The sequence below is a fragment of the Ictalurus furcatus genome, chromosome 2, assembly GCF_023375685.1.
Source record: "Ictalurus furcatus strain D&B chromosome 2, Billie_1.0, whole genome shotgun sequence".
In the NCBI taxonomy this organism is placed as follows: Eukaryota; Metazoa; Chordata; class Actinopteri; order Siluriformes; family Ictaluridae; genus Ictalurus; species Ictalurus furcatus.
Window position 1 is genome coordinate 37,105,140 of NC_071256.1, and position 17,886 is coordinate 37,123,025.

At 42.6% G+C, this 17,886-nt stretch overlaps 4 protein-coding genes across 5 annotated transcripts; all 4 read left to right on the plus strand.

The window, feature by feature from the left end:
* The first annotated feature begins 1,044 nt into the window (after nucleotides 1–1,044).
* On the plus strand, nucleotides 1,045–5,538 carry si:dkey-283b1.7 (von Willebrand factor C domain-containing protein 2-like). Of its 2 annotated transcripts, XM_053617939.1 has the most exons (3): nucleotides 1,045–1,406; nucleotides 1,684–1,813; nucleotides 3,757–5,538. In XM_053617939.1, exons 1-3 carry the CDS (start codon nucleotides 1,047–1,049, stop codon nucleotides 4,017–4,019), a joined length of 753 nt encoding a protein of 250 aa, XP_053473914.1. In that variant the 5' UTR covers nucleotides 1,045–1,046; the 3' UTR covers nucleotides 4,020–5,538. The 2 variants fall into 2 exon arrangements, 1 of the variants encoding a protein (XP_053473914.1); XR_008385017.1 differs by lacking the exons at nucleotides 1,045–1,406; nucleotides 1,684–1,813 and adding an exon at nucleotides 1,904–3,640 and having other exon boundaries at nucleotides 3,757–3,890.
* A 100-nt stretch (nucleotides 5,539–5,638) lies between these two features.
* On the plus strand, nucleotides 5,639–9,510 carry rpl23 (ribosomal protein L23). Its single transcript, XM_053617957.1, has 5 exons — nucleotides 5,639–5,735; nucleotides 6,405–6,488; nucleotides 7,570–7,698; nucleotides 8,996–9,109; nucleotides 9,382–9,510. The coding sequence occupies exons 1-5, from the start codon at nucleotides 5,723–5,725 to the stop codon at nucleotides 9,462–9,464; spliced, it is 423 nt and encodes a 140-aa protein (XP_053473932.1). The 5' UTR covers nucleotides 5,639–5,722; the 3' UTR covers nucleotides 9,465–9,510.
* Nucleotides 9,511–12,629: 3,119 nt separating this feature from the next.
* Nucleotides 12,630–15,775, plus strand: ccdc103 (coiled-coil domain containing 103). The gene is made up of 3 exons (XM_053617927.1): nucleotides 12,630–12,973; nucleotides 14,138–14,267; nucleotides 15,103–15,775. Exons 1-3 carry the CDS (start codon nucleotides 12,831–12,833, stop codon nucleotides 15,589–15,591), a joined length of 762 nt encoding a protein of 253 aa, XP_053473902.1. The 5' UTR covers nucleotides 12,630–12,830; the 3' UTR covers nucleotides 15,592–15,775.
* A 192-nt stretch (nucleotides 15,776–15,967) lies between these two features.
* On the plus strand, nucleotides 15,968–17,382 carry LOC128603465 (Ig-like V-type domain-containing protein FAM187A). Its single transcript, XM_053617911.1, has one exon. The coding sequence runs from the start codon at nucleotides 15,986–15,988 to the stop codon at nucleotides 17,348–17,350; it is 1,365 nt and encodes a 454-aa protein (XP_053473886.1). The 5' UTR covers nucleotides 15,968–15,985; the 3' UTR covers nucleotides 17,351–17,382.
* Nucleotides 17,383–17,886: the final 504 nt, after the last annotated feature.

A 17,886-nucleotide genomic window follows, 5' to 3' on the forward strand; every position in this document is an offset into this window, starting at 1 on the left:
TAGATAGATAGACAGACAGACAGAGAGATAGATAGATAGATAGACCAACAGACAGACAGACAGACAGACAGACCAACAGACAGACAGACAGACAGACAGATAGATAGACAGACAGAAAGACATACAAATAGATAGATAGATAGATAGATAGATAGACCAACAGACAGACAGACAGACAGATAGATAGATAGATAGATGGATAGACAGAAAGAGAGACAGATAGATAGATAGATAGATAGATAGACAGACAGATAGATAGATAGACAGACAAACAGAGAGATAGATAGATAGATAGATAGACCAACAGACAGACAGACAGATAGATAGATAGATAAATAGATAGATAGACAGACAGATAGATAGACAGACAGACAGACAGATAGATAGATAGACAGACAGAAAGACATACAGATAGATAGGTAGGTAGGTAGATAGATAGATAGATAGATGGATAGATAGACAGAAAGACAGACAGATAGATAGATAGATAGATAGATAGACAGACAGACAGAGAGATAGATAGATAGATAGACCAACAGACAGACAGACAGACAGACAGACAGATAGATAAATAGATAGACAGACAGACAGACAGACAGATAGATAGACAGACAGACAGACAGACAGACAGATAGATAGACAGACAGACAGACAGACAGACAGACAGATAGATAGATAGATAGACAGATAGACAGACAGACAGATAGATAGATAGATAGATAGATAGACAGATAGATAGATAGACAGATAGACAGACAGACAGACAGACAGATAGATCGATAGATAGACAGACAGACAGACAGACAGTGTAATAGTGATGTATAATAGTGCAAAGTTTCTTCAAATATTAGATGAGAAAAAAACAGACTTTACAGTTTCCTGCGCTGCGCATGTGGTCACATGGAGAACACACACACACACACACACACACACACACACACACACACACACACACACACACACACACACACACACACCCCTCGCGTCCCTGTGGTTTGGAAGAGCGCGTGCAAAGCGCCCGGTCAGTGAGTGTGAATGGTGAAACCATGCGCTCTCTCGCGCTGTGTCTGTGGCTCGCGCTCCTGTGCGCGTTTCTCCGCTGCGCCGCCTCCGAGTTCTCCTCCTCCAAATCCGACCTGGAGTACGAGTTCGGAGATTACCGGGGCAAATGGTGCATCGACGATCACGGCTTCGTGTATAACATCGGCGAGGTTTATTACCCAGGGCGCACCGCGTGCCCGTGCACCTGCACGGAGGACGGACCGGTGTGCGTGCGACCCAAGTGCCCGCGCATACACCCGCGCTGCACGCGCATCAAGTACAAGTCGTGCTGTCCGGTGTGTGAGGCCATCAGCAAGGTGTGTGTGTACGGAGGCAAAACATACCGGCTGTTCGAGGAGTTCAGGGTGAGCGTCATCAACAGCAGCTTTAGAAACAGGGCAGAGTGTGCAGATAGTCTAGAGGTTTCTAGAGTTTGCTTTTAACAACTTTTTTTCCTTTAAAGATCTTTTAGAATCTTCTTAGTTTTATAAAAAAAATTATTATGATCTGTAAATTAGAGATTAAAAAAAAAAAAACTTCTCTTGTTTGATAGCTTCATGAGTCTGGTTAATGTTAGCTGATCAACTCTAACGGAGTGTGTTTCATGCCCGTGTGTGTGTGTGTGTGTGTGTGTGTGTGTAGTTATCTCGGTGTGAGCGGTGTCGCTGTGAGCCCAGTGGTGAAGTGTACTGCAGCATATCAGACTGTCCGGCTCTGCACTGTGTAAACCCAACATATGAACCCAAACATTGCTGCCCTGTGTGTAAGAGCGGTGAGAAACACACACACACACACACACACACACACACACACACACACACACACACACACACACGCATGGATGCATACACACAGACACACACACATGCATGCATACACACAGACACTCTCACACACACACACACACACACTACAAACACACGTGCATGCATACACACACAAACACACACACACACACACACACACACCACAGACACACACTCAAACATACACACGAACACTCACACACACACACACACATACATTTACATTTACATTTATTCATTTAGCAGACGCTTTTATCCAAAGCGACTTACAAATGAGGAAATACAAGCAAAGCGATATATCAAGCAGAGAACAATACAAGTAGTGCTACTGTACAAGATCCGTTAATTGAGGTCCAGAAGAAGCAAAGTGCGCAGAGTTGAGGTGTAAGTGCAGTATTTTTTTTATTTATTATATATTTTTTTTATGGGTTGGTTAGGTGTTGACGGAAGAGGTGGGTCTTTAGCTGTTTTTTGAAGATGGTGAGAGGTTCTGCGGTCCGGATTGAGTTTGGAAGTTCATTCCACCACTGAGGAACAGTTAGTGTGAATGTTCTGGAAAGGGACCACGAGCCACGCCGAGTAGGAACTACTAAGCGTCGGTCGTTAACCGATCGCAGGTTGCGTGAGGGAGCGTAAGCCTTCAGGAGAGAGTTGAGGTAGGGGGCGCTGTTCCAGACAACGTCTTGTAGGTGAGCATCAAGGCCTTGAATTTGATGCGGGCGGATACAGGAAGCCAGTGGAGGGAGATGACACATACACCACAGACACTCACACATGCACACACACACACACACACACACACACACACACACACACCACAGACACGTATGCATGCACACACTCACTCTCAAATAAAAGTCATTTGAGGTCAGTCACTTGTCTGTCTGTCTCACTGTCAGTATGTCTGCCTTTCTGTCTCTCTGTCTCCGTGTTTATCAGTCTGTCTCTCTATCATACTGTCTGTCTTTCTCTCTGTCTATATGTCTGTCTCTATTTCTCTGTCAGTCCAGCCGTTTGTCTGTCTTTCTCTCTGTCAGTCTGTCTGCCTGTCTGTGAGCCTGTGAATCTGTCTTTCTGTCCATCTGTCTCTCTGTCACCTCCCTCCGTGACTATCTCTTGTCACTCGGGTGTCGTTGATGTGTTCGACGCTGTGATTGTTGTTTACGTGCTGAGTGTCGCAGTGGAAAAACTGTGATGCAACGTTGCCGCTCAATGAACCGCTCACTAGCAGCCTTCCTCTCCGGAAATAGAAACTGGAGCACGGCCTGCTGGGAGAGCAGAGGGCCGAGGGGGCAGCACTGATGACAACAGAAGGCACGAGAGGAACAGATTGTGTGTGTGTGTGTGTGTGTGTGTGTGTGTGTGTGTGTGTTTACAGTGAACTCTGATAAGTAAAGTCAGAATTGCTCGCCTTTGCTCCAGGCTCTTGACATGTATACCACAGCAGAAATCTGGATTCTGATTGGTCAGAAGGTGTGTGGTCTGATACGTTGTCGTTTCCATAGTAACAGCCTACACAGAGATTTGTACAGCGGACACTCCACATGAATGGATTTTAAAAGATTTGTAATCATTGATGTGGTGAAGTTTTCTCCAGGAAGGCGTTTGTTTAACGTTTATGGAAGGAGTCTCCAGTGTCAGTGCTTTTGCCTTGCATCTCTCGATTATATCAGAAGCATCCATTAAAAAGTAGCAGCCATCGATGACGTAGCAGCAGAGAAATGCAGCCTTGCTACACTTTATGAACAGACGTGTCTCTAACGATGCGTTCGTAAATGCAGAGTCATCCTCAGGTAAAGTTAACTGGTACACATATTCCAGCTGAACGCTCCCGAAGTCTGCTGAGGCTCAACGCGTTTTTGTCCTCCGCATTTTCTTTTAACAGCATGTTCATGTCTTTTCCTCGAAGGTCCAAACTGCTTCGCGGGGAACCGCATCATTCCAGCCGGGGAGCGGGTGGAGGTGGACGATTGGACTGTCTGTTTCTGTACCTACAGAGACGGATCCTGGCAAACGCACCCGCACGCCACGTGCGAACAGCGCCAGCGGCCAGACGAAGACGTGTTCAAGCAGATGGAGGAGCAGGAGATGGAGAGAGAGAGGGAGAGAGAGAGGGAGAGAGCGAGGCAGAGAGATAGAGAACGCTTGCCCAGGTTGGATGCCATCCCATGATGGCTTGAGCGTCCACGGCCTGGAGAAACACAACCTGCGATGTACCGAGTGCCAACGTTGACCTCTTCCACCCCCTCCAGACCCAAGACATCCGGTTCAAAACACTTGCATTCTGGGATACATCTTACATGTACATGCCCGGGACACATACTGTGACATGCTAAAAATGGTTTAATGAATCCAAACTCGAGTAGTTTATTAAAAAGTCAACGTAAAATATGTGATAAAAGTCAGATGAATGCCAGATGAACTCACTGATCAGACCCGTCCAAGTGTGTGAGACATGTCCAAGCGTGTGACCTAATATACTCTATAACTTTCACTCGCTAGGTCTGTCAGACTCCAAGTGACTGTTCAAGTGACTGGTGTAGGTGAAGATTAGCCCCGCCCACTTTACATTAAACGGTTAGCAATTGTAGTGAAGAGCACGTGGACACTGGAAAGTCATCAGTTATTCAGACGTTATATTGTGTGAGAGAGAAATGTATCCTACGTTACAAAGAGCCCCTTACATTTGGATGACTTTGATAACTTGGAAATTCATTTGCCAAGAAGTATCAATAAAACAACACTTTATTACTCAACCTTTTGACCTTTTCTTTGTTTCGTAGAGCCAGTACAACAATGCTAGCTAATTTCATTGAATAGTCGAGTGAAGAGTGTCTACATATTCTCTCTTACACCTGAAAACTGCTGTCTTCTTCTTCACAGGGACTGACACGGGATGAATTTGCATGTTGTAAATATTTTTTGACATTTTGTCCTCACAAATTTCGGACTTTAAAACCAGAAGAATCATAAAATCTATAGTAAGGTCCCCACTCGAACCTACTACCTAACTTCTTACACTATAGTCAGCGTAAATGTTATTTTCTGTAACATTCTATTGGACAAAGATTTAATTAGTCTTTTTTTTTTTTTAATTTCGTTAAAGCATGTCAAGGAAATATGAGTTAAAATGAATATTTTCTTATAGTTTGCTATTCCACAACAGTGAAGTGATTCTATCTGGAGCTTCAAATATACGAAATTCATATTCAGACACTTTTTTTTGTCAGCTTTCAAGCTCCACAGTTTTAAATATAAAGATTATAAGAAAATATACAAACTATACCAAACAACATGATAACACAGTACACAGCCATACACTTGAACACTGCATAGGTTGCCATAGTTACAAGCAGTGCCTGAGTATTTTAACATGCTATGTAGTTAGTGCAGTAAATAACAAAAAACAAAACAAAACAAAAAAACAACAACAACGCCAATAGTGACAATTTAGAATGATAGAAAACTGAGTTGTATGAATTCTTCCATATTTTTGGGAATTTATTGTACTGTTTATTATTCTCTTCCACTCATAGCTAGCAAAGCATTCATGCTTAGCCTGTGTGGTTTTTATATGTCGTGTAAAACCATTTTTGTTTCACTTTTAAACCTTTAAAAACGCATTTAGCCATCTGGACCTTTATGCAGTACAGATTAAAGTGAAAACTGCATCGCGAATGATTAATATTAATACTTTATTCGTAGACGATAGTTTGTATAAAGTTTGCATGGTTTTTAATCAGGCGAACGCTACGGATACACAAAAGGGTCCTTAGTACGTGCGCGCTAAACCGGAAGTGCCGAATTCTGTGGTGCGCGCGACGTTATTTCCCAGCGTTCCTTTCTCCCTTCTTCCTCTTACCCTTCCGGCAGCAATGTCTAAGAGAGGTAAAAATCTAACAGCGGAATCTGAGTTAATCCTTACAAATGGACGCTTTTAAATCCGCTCTTTGGAGTCGCTAGTGTTTCAGGATATGCTATAGTTTGTGTTTTGGTTGATATTTATTGAAAAAGTGTTTGGTATGTTATTTAAAAAAAAAACGGAAAAAACCCCGGTACAGATGGGTTGCTAATGGAGGCGTTTTGCTCCGGTTTCTTCACGAGGAGCCGCGAGCGGGTTTAAACCGAAGCACAAAGATGACGTAATGACTTATTTAGATTGTTTTATTTAAGTAAATATTTTTTTAAATTGAATTTAACATGGGAGAAATTGTAGTAATGCGGCGTAGATTAGCTTGCTAGCTGCGCGCGCTGTAGCTAGCATGTCCATAATCAGCTGCACAGTCGAGCCATAATGAATAAACGCTATTAAAGTCAGCTTTCAGGGGGAAAATATTGTTTCCTGACTAGAATAGTCACTAGTGGTTATAAAGAGTATCATATTAGATAGGAGGAGAGTCAGTGAGTTTGTTTAGGAAAGAATGGTGTATTCTATTATGTATGTGTATATTACATATATGGTTCCATGTGGATATGTTGCTTTGTGGTCTGATTCTGATGTGATCATTTCTGTCAAGTTTTTTGGGAATCATTCATGGAGATGTTTGTATTTTTCAGGACGTGGTGGTTCTTCTGGAGCCAAGTTCCGCATCTCACTGGGTCTCCCTGTGGGAGCGGTGATCAACTGCGCTGACAACACAGGTAACGCCACCTGTTACCGATTTACTTCGACTGTAAGTTCTCATTGGTGAGAGGAAAATGATGCTCATGATCTTAGAGTCAAAATATTCATTCACGATTTTAGTAACGAAGGCAGGGGTGGAGGAACGAGGACCGCATGGTGAGCAGGTCGTGTCCGGATTGCTAACTGCCTTGTTTACTTCTGTATCGTGGCGGTGCACCTCAAAGCTGTAACTAGTGGGTTCATAACGTTGGTCCGTGACATTTTAGTGTTTTCATGCTCTGAACACACGTGAATTGAGCGGTTTACAGCACGTCCTGAGTTGAGGTGGCTGTGTTGGAGCAGGAAAATACTCAAATGTGCAGGACCTGGGGTGGGAAGTCGGGGGTTGTCCTGGATAAGAGTTGGGAAAGCTGGGGTTCTGCAGTACCAGATTTGGGAAATTTGGGGTTCTCTAGGAGCAGGGTTGGGAAATCTGGGGTTCCTCAGAACCAGGGGTTTGTAACCTGGGGTTCTCCAAGACTAGGGGGGTTTGGAACCACCGGGCTCTCCAAGACTGGGGTGGTTTGGAACCTTGGGGTTCTCCAGGACCATGATTGGTGTGTCTCTGGTTCTCCAGGGTTGGGAACCTGTGCACATTGTGACCATCTGGCACAATAAAATATACAAAGCTCATTTTTGTCATCTTCTCTAATCGTGAATGTCACAGGAACGTTATTGACGTTTAATAGGTTATGGTATGGATATGAAGAATATGATTACAGTAGTTTTTTTTCCTCTATGTTCCTTAATAGTTAAGAGTTGAGGAATTTAAGCAGAGTCACAGGTCGACGTTTAGTTCAATTCATGAAGGACGTATTACACTGTTTAAGTAATTCCTGTGTTGTGGAATCGTCCCAAATCCTCCTTAAAGCACTCGCTTGGTCTGCTCAGTGGCCGAGCGAGTCGTCATGGAAGGAAACAGTGAACCCCATTGCTTGTGGGTGAGATGGCAGCGACTCATTCTGTACTGTTCAATCTCAATAAGTGATGGAACACACTCGCATCGTTCTTTATACTTCCGCACGTCTGGTCTTCTCACTGTCTGTCTTTCCTCGTCAGGTGCCAAGAACCTGTACATCATCTCCGTCAAAGGCATCAAGGGCCGTCTGAACAGGCTTCCTGCCGCAGGTGTGGGCGACATGGTCATGGCCACCGTGAAGAAAGGCAAGCCAGAGCTCAGGAAGAAGGGTACGTCTCGTCTGGTTTCTTACACCTTTTACAGATTATTATATGAAAAACTCGCATCAGTAGCACGGCTCAGATGGTCTTGCTCTGCTCCTTGCGGCTGTGTACTAGCTTTTACTGTGAGGTCGCCATGGTTGCGCTGTTGGCGCACTATTAACATCTCACTGAAAATAAAATTCTACTTCAAGATCATAGAAAAAAGTTACTGATCTTACCTGATGCACCGTTAAAATTTTGCAAACAAAACCAGCGTACTCCCTGCGGTTTCGCCGTTCGAGGTCGGACATCTTGGAACGAATCGGCTCGGGCACGTCTCGTTTGTAGCGTCCAATCATAAGCTAGTTCACACTAGCTGCAAGCGAAGCCTCTGCACATCGTGCGTTCTATGCCTCAAACACTTCAGGTCAGACTAACGTTGTCTGTGAAATGCCGTAACGTTCACCTTGTCTTCTGTTGTCGGATTTCGCAGTCTCCCGCCGTACAAGATTAAATTCTTCGTGCCGACGTCGGTTCGATCTCGGCGCGACGCGTTTTCCAACCCTTTAGCAGAACACCATTTTGTACAAAAGGAACATTTTGCGATTTTTAACAATCGACTGCGTTTGCATTTCGACTCGGCTGCTTCTGAAGTTTATAATTATTTCAAAAAGTATTCCAGTACCGTAGATATTTCCGTGAAGTAATTTATCGCAATAATGTCGATTTTGTATTGTATCGCCCAGCACTAATCGAGTCCAAGTGGTGCTTTTAATGTGCGTGTAAATGATTTTTCGGGATTGTCACATTTAAGTTGTTTAGATTAATAAACAAAAACAGATCTGCAGATGTTCCGTTTTTAGTGTGGGTTTGGATTCGGTTTCTTTTCGCGTGACGCTCAAATGTTTAGTTTGTTAGGGCGATCCTGCAGTCATCTGTAATGATGAAAATAACAGCCTTGTCACTTGTACCTTTCTGACGTTCTAAACTTAAGCTCGAACAGTGTGTTAGCAGTTGTTTCTTTTCTTTTTTTTTTTAAAGCTTCTGTTGATTAGTTTTATTCCTTTTATTACAATAATTGATTCCAGGTGAATGAAACACTTTAAACTCAAAAACGCTCATTTATACAGCGAGATATCTTTCACTTGTCCTACCCGACCCCCATCTGCCCTGATTTAATGAATCGTGTTGTGCAATCTATGTAAACTACATATAATAAGGTTTATTGTACTGGATGCATCACACTGAACTGAAATGTGAGATTTAGACAGGATGTAGACCCAAAGCTTAGCTTAGCGCTCACTCGTGTCCCTTTGCGTTTCAGTGCATCCGGCGGTGGTGATACGACAGCGGAAGTCGTACCGGCGAAAAGACGGCGTGTTCCTGTATTTCGAAGACAACGCAGGGGTCATAGTGAATAACAAAGGGGAAATGAAAGGTGAGTCGATTTTGATTTATAAAACACGCCGCCGTCGTCCTTCTAAAAAGCACTCGCTTCGTCTGCACGGTGGCTGAGGGAGTTGTCGTGGAAGGAAATAGTGAAGCCCATTGCTTTTGGGTGAGATGGCAGTTTATCTCGCCGTACTGTTGAATCTCAATCCGTGATGGAACAAAAAAACAGACTGATTTTTTTTTTATTGTATTTTCTGATTTTAGAGTGGAGAATAAATAGTGTCTGTCCTTGACGTTTTTCTGCCCTGTTTGTTTCAGGTTCAGCCATCACAGGACCCGTAGCCAAGGAGTGTGCAGATCTGTGGCCCAGGATTGCTTCAAACGCCGGGAGCATCGCCTGAGCTCTCGCTCGGCTCGATCTATTTTCAATAAAATATTGAAAGTCCATCAACGTGTCGGTTTGTTAGTGTGCTCAGCTAGACTAGGTCTTCTACAGCAGACCATAGATCTGTCTGCTAAAAAGTTGTGAAATTTGGCACACTGATTGATTGATTGATTGGGGAGGGTCAGAGCGAGTCATGACACTCGCGCTGACCAAATTCAGTCCAAGTGCTGCCAATGCTCTAGCGCCACTGTCTGGTCAAATTTGGATCTAATTTGGGAGTAAAGTTATGATCATAACTTTTGAACAGTGGTCACCAACCCTGCTCCTGGAGATCTACCTTCCTGAGGACTTTAAGCTCCAACCATAACGGTGCCCACCTGACCATCTGATCATCACCTTAAGTTCTTGATCAGCTAAAACGGGTTAGATTTTGGCTGGAGATGAAACTTGCAGGAAGGTGGATCTGAAGGAAGGGGCTTGGTGACCACTGGGCTAGGATTTAAAAGCCTTCCTAGGTCGACACGAGTTCAAGGCGTGCTATGACGTCAATTTCCACCTGGTTAGATTTTCCACATCTGTTTATTAACGTGATCAGGTTTTGGAAGCGATTCAGTTCACACGCGTGTGTGCTCTTTAAGCCGACGGCCACGAACTAGCGGCTGCCTGAATTGCGAATGGTGTCACAATCGGTTTTGTTTTGTTCGTTTATTTACGCATTAATATTACAAAAATCATGACTGATTTTTACGCCTCTCTTTTGTCACGTTCGAACAAGCCGTATTTAAAGGTGCTGTAACTGATTTAGTTTTGTTATTGATAATACAGATAAGCTGGAAAGATACCTAGAACGTTGGGATAAACGACGGTTTGAGCCGTGACCTCGGGAGAAAAGTATTATCCTGTCTGTCGTTCTATAGACGCTCCCTCGCACCCTGCTAACATGAAAATATCAGCAGGAAGAAAAAAATTTTCAGTTCCACCTACTCGACTGGTGGAAACCTAAACTTGGATGCATTTTGAGGAATTGAACCTAATGCGCTTTTTAAATTGAGAGAGCGAGAATACATGCTTAATTTTTTCTTTTTTTAAAATGAAATTAGAAATGAAACTTCTGATTAATATTTGCCCATGCAAGCTTTTTTTTAATAGACAAGTCACTTGGAACGATATGTCTGCTATTTAAGTTATGTAAAGAACTCCGCAATATGAATCGGTACGAGAGTCGAGTCATCTGCACTGATCTAAATGGCTCAAAGCAGTAAAAAGAATCGTTTGGCACTTAACTATTGCTTCGATTTACTTCGAAATACACTGCAGTCTCTAAACTGTGAGTGAAGTCGACGATGAATATAAAAACTGACGAAGGTGTTCATCTGTGACACGGTCGTCAGGATCGGGCGCTTTTGCACTTCCCGAGCCTTTCACGCAAACTTCACACGCGTGCAGATTTTAATCAAAACTCTGAAGCGATGCCGTTTTCATCACGTCCGTCTTTCGTCTGCCGTGTCCTTGAGCGAAATCTTTATCGCCGATCTGCCTCAGCGCTGCTGGGATAAAGAGCTGAATCGCTGACGATGAGCTGCTTTAGACGCCATTATCTCCACCCAGTTTATTCAATCGACATATCAAACCGATGTTGCACACAATAACCAGAGGAGAGACGGAAAGACGGGAGGACGTTACTGCTGAGGGAGAGAAAATGGAAAGTCCAAAAGACAGCTCCTGTGTTCTGATGAGTGTTTAGAGGTGATTCCGTGACCGCGCCGCCGTTCGTGTCGCGCTGATAGTGTAGCCTAATAAGTGTTTTATTCCTCTTATACCACGGCAAGTTTTCTTTTTTAAACGAAAGAACGGCACATCGTACTTTCAACGTGTAATGTCGTTGAGGACAAGCTCTCACTTCTGTTACTATATGCAGCTATGAACAGTCTTTCTGTCACATTACAGACTGTTACAGAGCGCTGACACTGGAGACTCCTTCCACAAAGGAGTTCCACGTGGCTACCGTAATGATTTGGACTTCCGAAAAACAATCTGTGCTCAAGGTCTGCCTCGTTTCAATGTTTAATCTCACCTGTAAACTGTCCATTTGTATCTAAGCCGCTGCTGTAATCATAATGGCGGTCCTTGTTGCTCGAGGATTCTTCCTCTTGAGATCTCGGGGAGTTTTTCCCTCGCCGCTGTCGTCGCCGGTTTGCTCATGAGGGATCGAAATCTAGATCCAGATTTCCGGAAAGCTGCTTTATGACAGTTTTTATTGTTGAAAGTGCTATATAGATCAAATTTTAATTGAATTCAAAACAATATAAATGACACTTTTTTTTTTGTTGTTGTTTTTTTCGTCGTTGTTTGACCCACCGGGAGGTATGCGGTATGATAACGAAAAAACTAAAAACACAACCGTAAAACAGAAATCCGACACGGGACACAAAAAGTGTTTAAAACTGCAGGGTGAAACGCTGTCCTAAATGTTTAACGCTTTTAAAATAAAGGTAAGAAAATGAACTGTAAGACACGATTGGCTTGTAGAATAATTGTGCAACAATCAGTGGGAAAGACAGAGTCACAATGAAGAAGAGATTTAGATAGATAGATAGATAGATAGATAGATAACTTTATTGATTTGTGATGGAATTCTTTTTGTTGCAGCAGTAAAATAAACAAAAATAAACAAATAGATAATGCACAGAAAACAGATTGCAGTAATTAAATGAAATTAAAATAAAATATTTTAAGAATGAAATGTTACAAAGCATCAAAACAATCTGTCTTCCTTTATTGTCTAAATAAGATGAGTATCATTATTATTGTTGTTGTTTACATTAATTTGTGTCTATATACAACAAATAACAAATAAACAGAAATTTAAAAGCAAATAATAAAATATACAAAAATAAATAAATAATATAAACACTATAAATGATACATAATATATAATAAGGTTTGAAAAAGAATAAAAGGAGTTTTAATTCCAGCAGTAGGGGGCGCCAATACTCCATTTACACCCTGTAGAAACTCTCCTGTTTCACGCGACTACATACAATTAATAGAATAATATTTATCACAATATTTAAACTCACTGAAATGACAGCGTCGCGTGTTCATTACTCTGCGTGTGGTAGCAGTACGACAATCAAGAAACGTCAGAGTAAAATCCAGGTTATAATGTGAAAAGATAAATCTCCTCAAAGTAGTTCCATCCAAAATGGCGACTCTGCGTGTTGCCATGGTTACCAGTAATGCTTACAAATGCTAGCGCGAGCCCGTAGCTGAGAGCTAGTTCACCTGCAACACTTCGGCTACCTGACTAGCCACGGGTTTAATTCAATTACCTTTAATTTCACTGTAAAAAAAAAAAAAGCTGAATAAACCGCAGTCAGACATGGAGAAATGTGATATTATTGATTTCTCGGCGCTGGAGAAGGAGCTGAACCGCGCCGTGGAAGCGGATAAAAAATACCAGAGAGAAAACGACGCCAAATTCCGCGCTATTCACCAAAAAGTCGCCACTTATGAAGAGTTCCGGTAACCGAGATGTTCTCCTCTTGGTTTTTATTATTATTATTATAAAGTATATTTAGTTACACAAACATTAGCTATGAAGAAAGAACAGAACTATACATTTTGTGCTGATTAAAGCTTCAGTGTGTACACATTTATTAGTCTTAAAGCTGCAGTGGACGATTTTTTAAACTACTTGCTTGTACAAATAAACTGGAATATTTGTCGAACATTATAAAAAAAAACAATGAACGAAGCCTTGGCCTTAGCAAAAGTGTATTAATTTGCTGAGAAAACCCGTTTGGAAAACTGACTTCCGGTCTGGAATTAGTGATGTGTCGTTCCTGAACGATTCGTTCATTTTGAACGAATCTTTAATACGACTCAGAGTGATTCGTTCATTTTTTTTGTGTTGACCGCAACGTCCCTATAGGTTCTGTACAGGAAACAGAAATGATTCGTTCACGTCACGAGTCTTCGGGTTCGAGTCGTTCGTTCCTCACGTCACAGCCCCACTGCGTTCAGCCTACGGAGCTGGGACGGGATGAATGAACGACTCGGACCCGAAGACTCGTGACGTGAATGAATCATTTCTGTTTCCGGAGAACAGACGTGACAACTTTGACGTGACAAAAGAAAGATCGGGAGGTGAGGTGAACTTACAGACTGCATAGCTAAGCAATGAATCAATCATGTCTGTTTCTCACAACTCAGCCCCGGTTGCGTTAGCCTGTAGTTAATTTTATATTCTGAACGTGATGAACATTTGCATGAGTACTAGGTGTGTTTGGGGAATTTAACACGTAACATTTTGATCATATTCTGCTGAAATGAACGAAATGACTCGTAAAAAGATTCGTTCATTTCGCTGAACGAGATTCAAAGATCCGAGTCGGGAAAATGATCCGAACTTCCCGCTTGTTTGTGTTGGGATGCACCTCCTGTCAATCATTTTAAGATACTGAGGGCGGAGTTTCATGAACATGGGCGGGAATTAGCTAAAAAAAACAAAACAAAACAAAAAAAAACAACAAATGTTGAACACACCTAGCTGTTAGAGACCTAACCTTGAAAAATAAATACTAATCTTACCGAACGCACCTTTAAATGCCCAGTTAACGTCTCCTCTTGAATTAACACTGATTACCGATTCACTGTACTGTTATTATGTGTGTTATTATGTTTCAGGGACATTGTGCAGGCATCTCACCTGAAGCCTTTAGATAAAAAGGACAAAAACGGACCGCGGAAACAGCCCTGGAACCCGATCAGTACCGTAAACACGGACGTGGAACACACCAGCACTGACTCTCTGCAGGTCTCACATTCATTATGACGTGATTGATCATAATTAGAGTAGGCACGATGCCGCTTTCTCTTTTCAGACAGCGATACTGAAACCTTGAGTATCTCCCGATATCGATACCAGTCTGATATTATTTCCTTAAAAAGCTACCGAGCTTTAAATGTTCTGTTTATTTTTGTTTAAACTGAAGCACTTCATGGTTAAACTCATTCACAAAAAAAAAACAAAAAAAACATTGCGTATAAAAGTGTGCGGTATAAATCTAATAAATCTATTGGAATAAAAGAAAAAACAGTCAAGTCTCGTTATACATAAAGATTTCTTACAGGATCCGGTATGTTTTGGCCGATATCCGATCCGCCATTTAATTATTTTCTGCTGGTATCACTCCGATTCTGATACCGGGTATCTCTAATCGTAATATTTATTATATTAATACATTTTTACTTTTAGTTTTTTTCATTTAATTTCGATTGTCGTTTAAAAAAAAATCATATAAATGTTAGAATAATGTTATGAAGAGTATAATAATACAAATTTTACTGTAAAATGCTCAAATGTATTAAATAGCAACTTAAAAAATATAAAAGTTCTTCTTCTTATTATTATTATTAATTTAGATTTTTTAAAAAAATAATAAAAAGTAATCTAAATTATTCTAAATTATGAAATTGGGATTGTATTATTATTATTATTATTATTATTATTATTATTATTATTACTACTACTGCATTTTTCCCCCAGATTATTCGATTATTAAATGAACGTATTTAACTCTTATATATGATCCATTTTGAGTGCATTTCTTGGTGAGTGAAAAGAAAGTGATGTATGTTTGTTGTTGCAGTCGGTGCTGGGTGAGTCGCAGCCTCGCAGCGCGTCAGAGTTCAGTCGAGACTGGCGCAGGTTTAAGGGCAGCTCGGGGGAGAAGTACGCTTTCTTGCTCAGGCTGGGTGGAGAGAACCTGAGGAAGATGTTCCACATCGAGGTGGGCTTCGGGCTCCTGGGCGAGTTCCTGATGGTCCTCTGTCAGTGTTTCAGGCCCGGGGACGAGGCGGCGGTGACCGGAGTGCTGCAGGGACTCTCACTGACCGGCCGCTTCGGCCTCGGTGCGTCTCTGCTGAGTGAAGAGGAGCGTCGCGCGTGTGAGCGTCTCTTCCGCAAGCTGCTGGAGACTAATCCCGACCTCACCGATGTTCCTGAGAGCCAGAAGGAACGATCTGCAGAGCGTGAGACACAGACTGAGGAAAACACAGCGCAGGATGATGGGACTCGGGTGTCGGAGAAGCTCAGGGGTTTGATGGAAAAGTATGGAGTTTGTGAAAATATGAAATAGACAGGGAAAAAAAGACCGTTCAGAATTTAAAAAAAAATAAAAAGTGATGTGTTTTTTTTTGTTTTTTTTGTTTTTTTTTGGTGAAAGGAACACAAATCAACCAAAAGTAAAATGTGCACAATTTCACAAATTCAGCAATGGCTAAAACAAACCAACAAACAAACAAACAAACAAATAAATAAAATAACAGCCGAATGTACATTTTGTTATGAGATTATTAAAACAATTCGACATATTTCTAGACATTTGGACTAATTTCAAATTTGAAACAATCTAATAAATCTGTTGGCAATGAAATGAATAAAAAAGTCTAGACGCATTTAATTAAAAATACATTTCTATTGAATAAATTTTCCTATACTCAAGATTCCACGATTTTTTTTTTGGACTTGTTATGATTCTTTATTTTGTTTTGGTGAGGCATCGACATCACCACAGTTCCGTGACACCAAACGATCCGTTCAAATCAAAACACCCGTCCTTAAGCAGAAGGTCTGACAGGACTATGTCTCCTGAAGTCTTTTTCCTGACGCTGTGTCCTCTGTTCCTGAGCGCCTATCAAGCGCCCGAAGACAAGGAGGACATCTTTACCACCAGATCATGTCCTGCGTTCCTGGTGTTCGATAACGCAGCGTATGTGTCCGACATGACCGTCGAGCTACCCTGTCACTGTAAACCGGCAGATGCTCTCTCAGTGGTGTGGTACTATCAGAAACACCTGGGTACACAGAACACCAAGGTCCTCACCGACTTCTCGGGCACTGCGATAACGGATTCGTCCAAAGTCGGAAGAGAAGTGAACCTGCGCGAGCGCTTTTCCATCCGTTTATTCAGCCTGCTCATCTTCAGGGCTCAGCAGGGCGACTCCGGGCATTACGTCTGCGGGACGGCTTCGGGAGAGTTCTTCTACGGCTACGATGTAGACGTTCAGGTCGCTCGAGACGTCCTCTTCACCTGGAACCTCGACGAACAACGAGCCGAACCCAATAAACGAGAACTCAAATCCGATCCCAGTGAGCTGTTTCGAGTGTTTACCAGCTACCGGCCTTGGTCCGTGTGCGATCGGTGCGACGTGCAAGGCGAGCAGGTCAGAGTGGGGCTCTGTTACGTCATGAGCGAGTATCTACACGTGCGCTACCTTCGAGAGATCAGAAACGTGACCTCGTGCGGTTCCTCCGCGGTTCCTCGGCGCTTCGGGCTGAGCGGCGCCGACTACGGAGCCGAGCTCAGCGTCAGAAGTTGCGAATCGTTCTGCCCGCCTAAACCTCCGTTGAATCCTCAGAGACAAGCTCTGCTGGAGTTCCTCGGGTACGACAGTCGTGCTTCTCCAGGACTTCCGGTCTACTACCATAACCAACCGACAAACACCGATCTCGTCCTGTCCTGTCCCAAAGCGAGACCCCAGCACGCGGTGGCATGGGATAAAGGCTCTACGCCGCTTTATCGCTCTCGGTCTATGCAAGGAGTGGATACGGACTCGCGTGTGTTTATAGATTTAGGTCACCATCTTCACTTCAGACCTGTGAGAATGGAGGACAAAGGGACATACTACTGCTGGATCCAAGGCAGAAAGGCTGCTGAGATCAGACTCGGGGTGTATACACGACTCGGACGCCAGCGCAGCATCAGCGACTCCGAGGCTCTCTTCGGCCTCGGCGTCATCCTTCTGTGCTACGCCGGTCTCACTGCTGTGTTTCTCCTCATCCTGTCCGGTAGATTCGTTTGCGACTTGATCGCGGAACGAAGAGCCTCGCGTTAGCTAGCTTTCAATAAATATATTTGCATTCTCTATTGCCCTGGAATTTATTTATTGTTTTAATGACGGATAAAAGACTAAGCATCATGATGAAACAGTTTAAAACTAATTTAGTCAGGATTGGGAGTAAAACAATATGCAGAATTACTTTGCAGTTGTGAAACATCATTGCACATGCACCCTAATACTGAATCCTTAGAATATTTAAAAAATGCACACACACACACACACAAAAACTAACACTTAGTTAAAGTGCATCTGTTTGAAACTTTTTAAAAGGTCTCATTTAATAGATTCACACACATCCGAGGTCAAAAAAACACTTTAACGTGCTCAGAATTTAAACTGCAGTATTAACTTTCTTTCCCCACAGTGTCACAAACGACTCGTTAAATGATCCGTTCTAAATGATTCGTTCTAAACTCCTCCTTTCAGAGCGCATACTCTGCTCTGATTGGTCAGACGTCCCAGTCTGTCGTGATCGGTCTACCGCTGTCAGCGAGCGGTCGATGAAGACAAGAGGCGGGGTTTATTGTTAC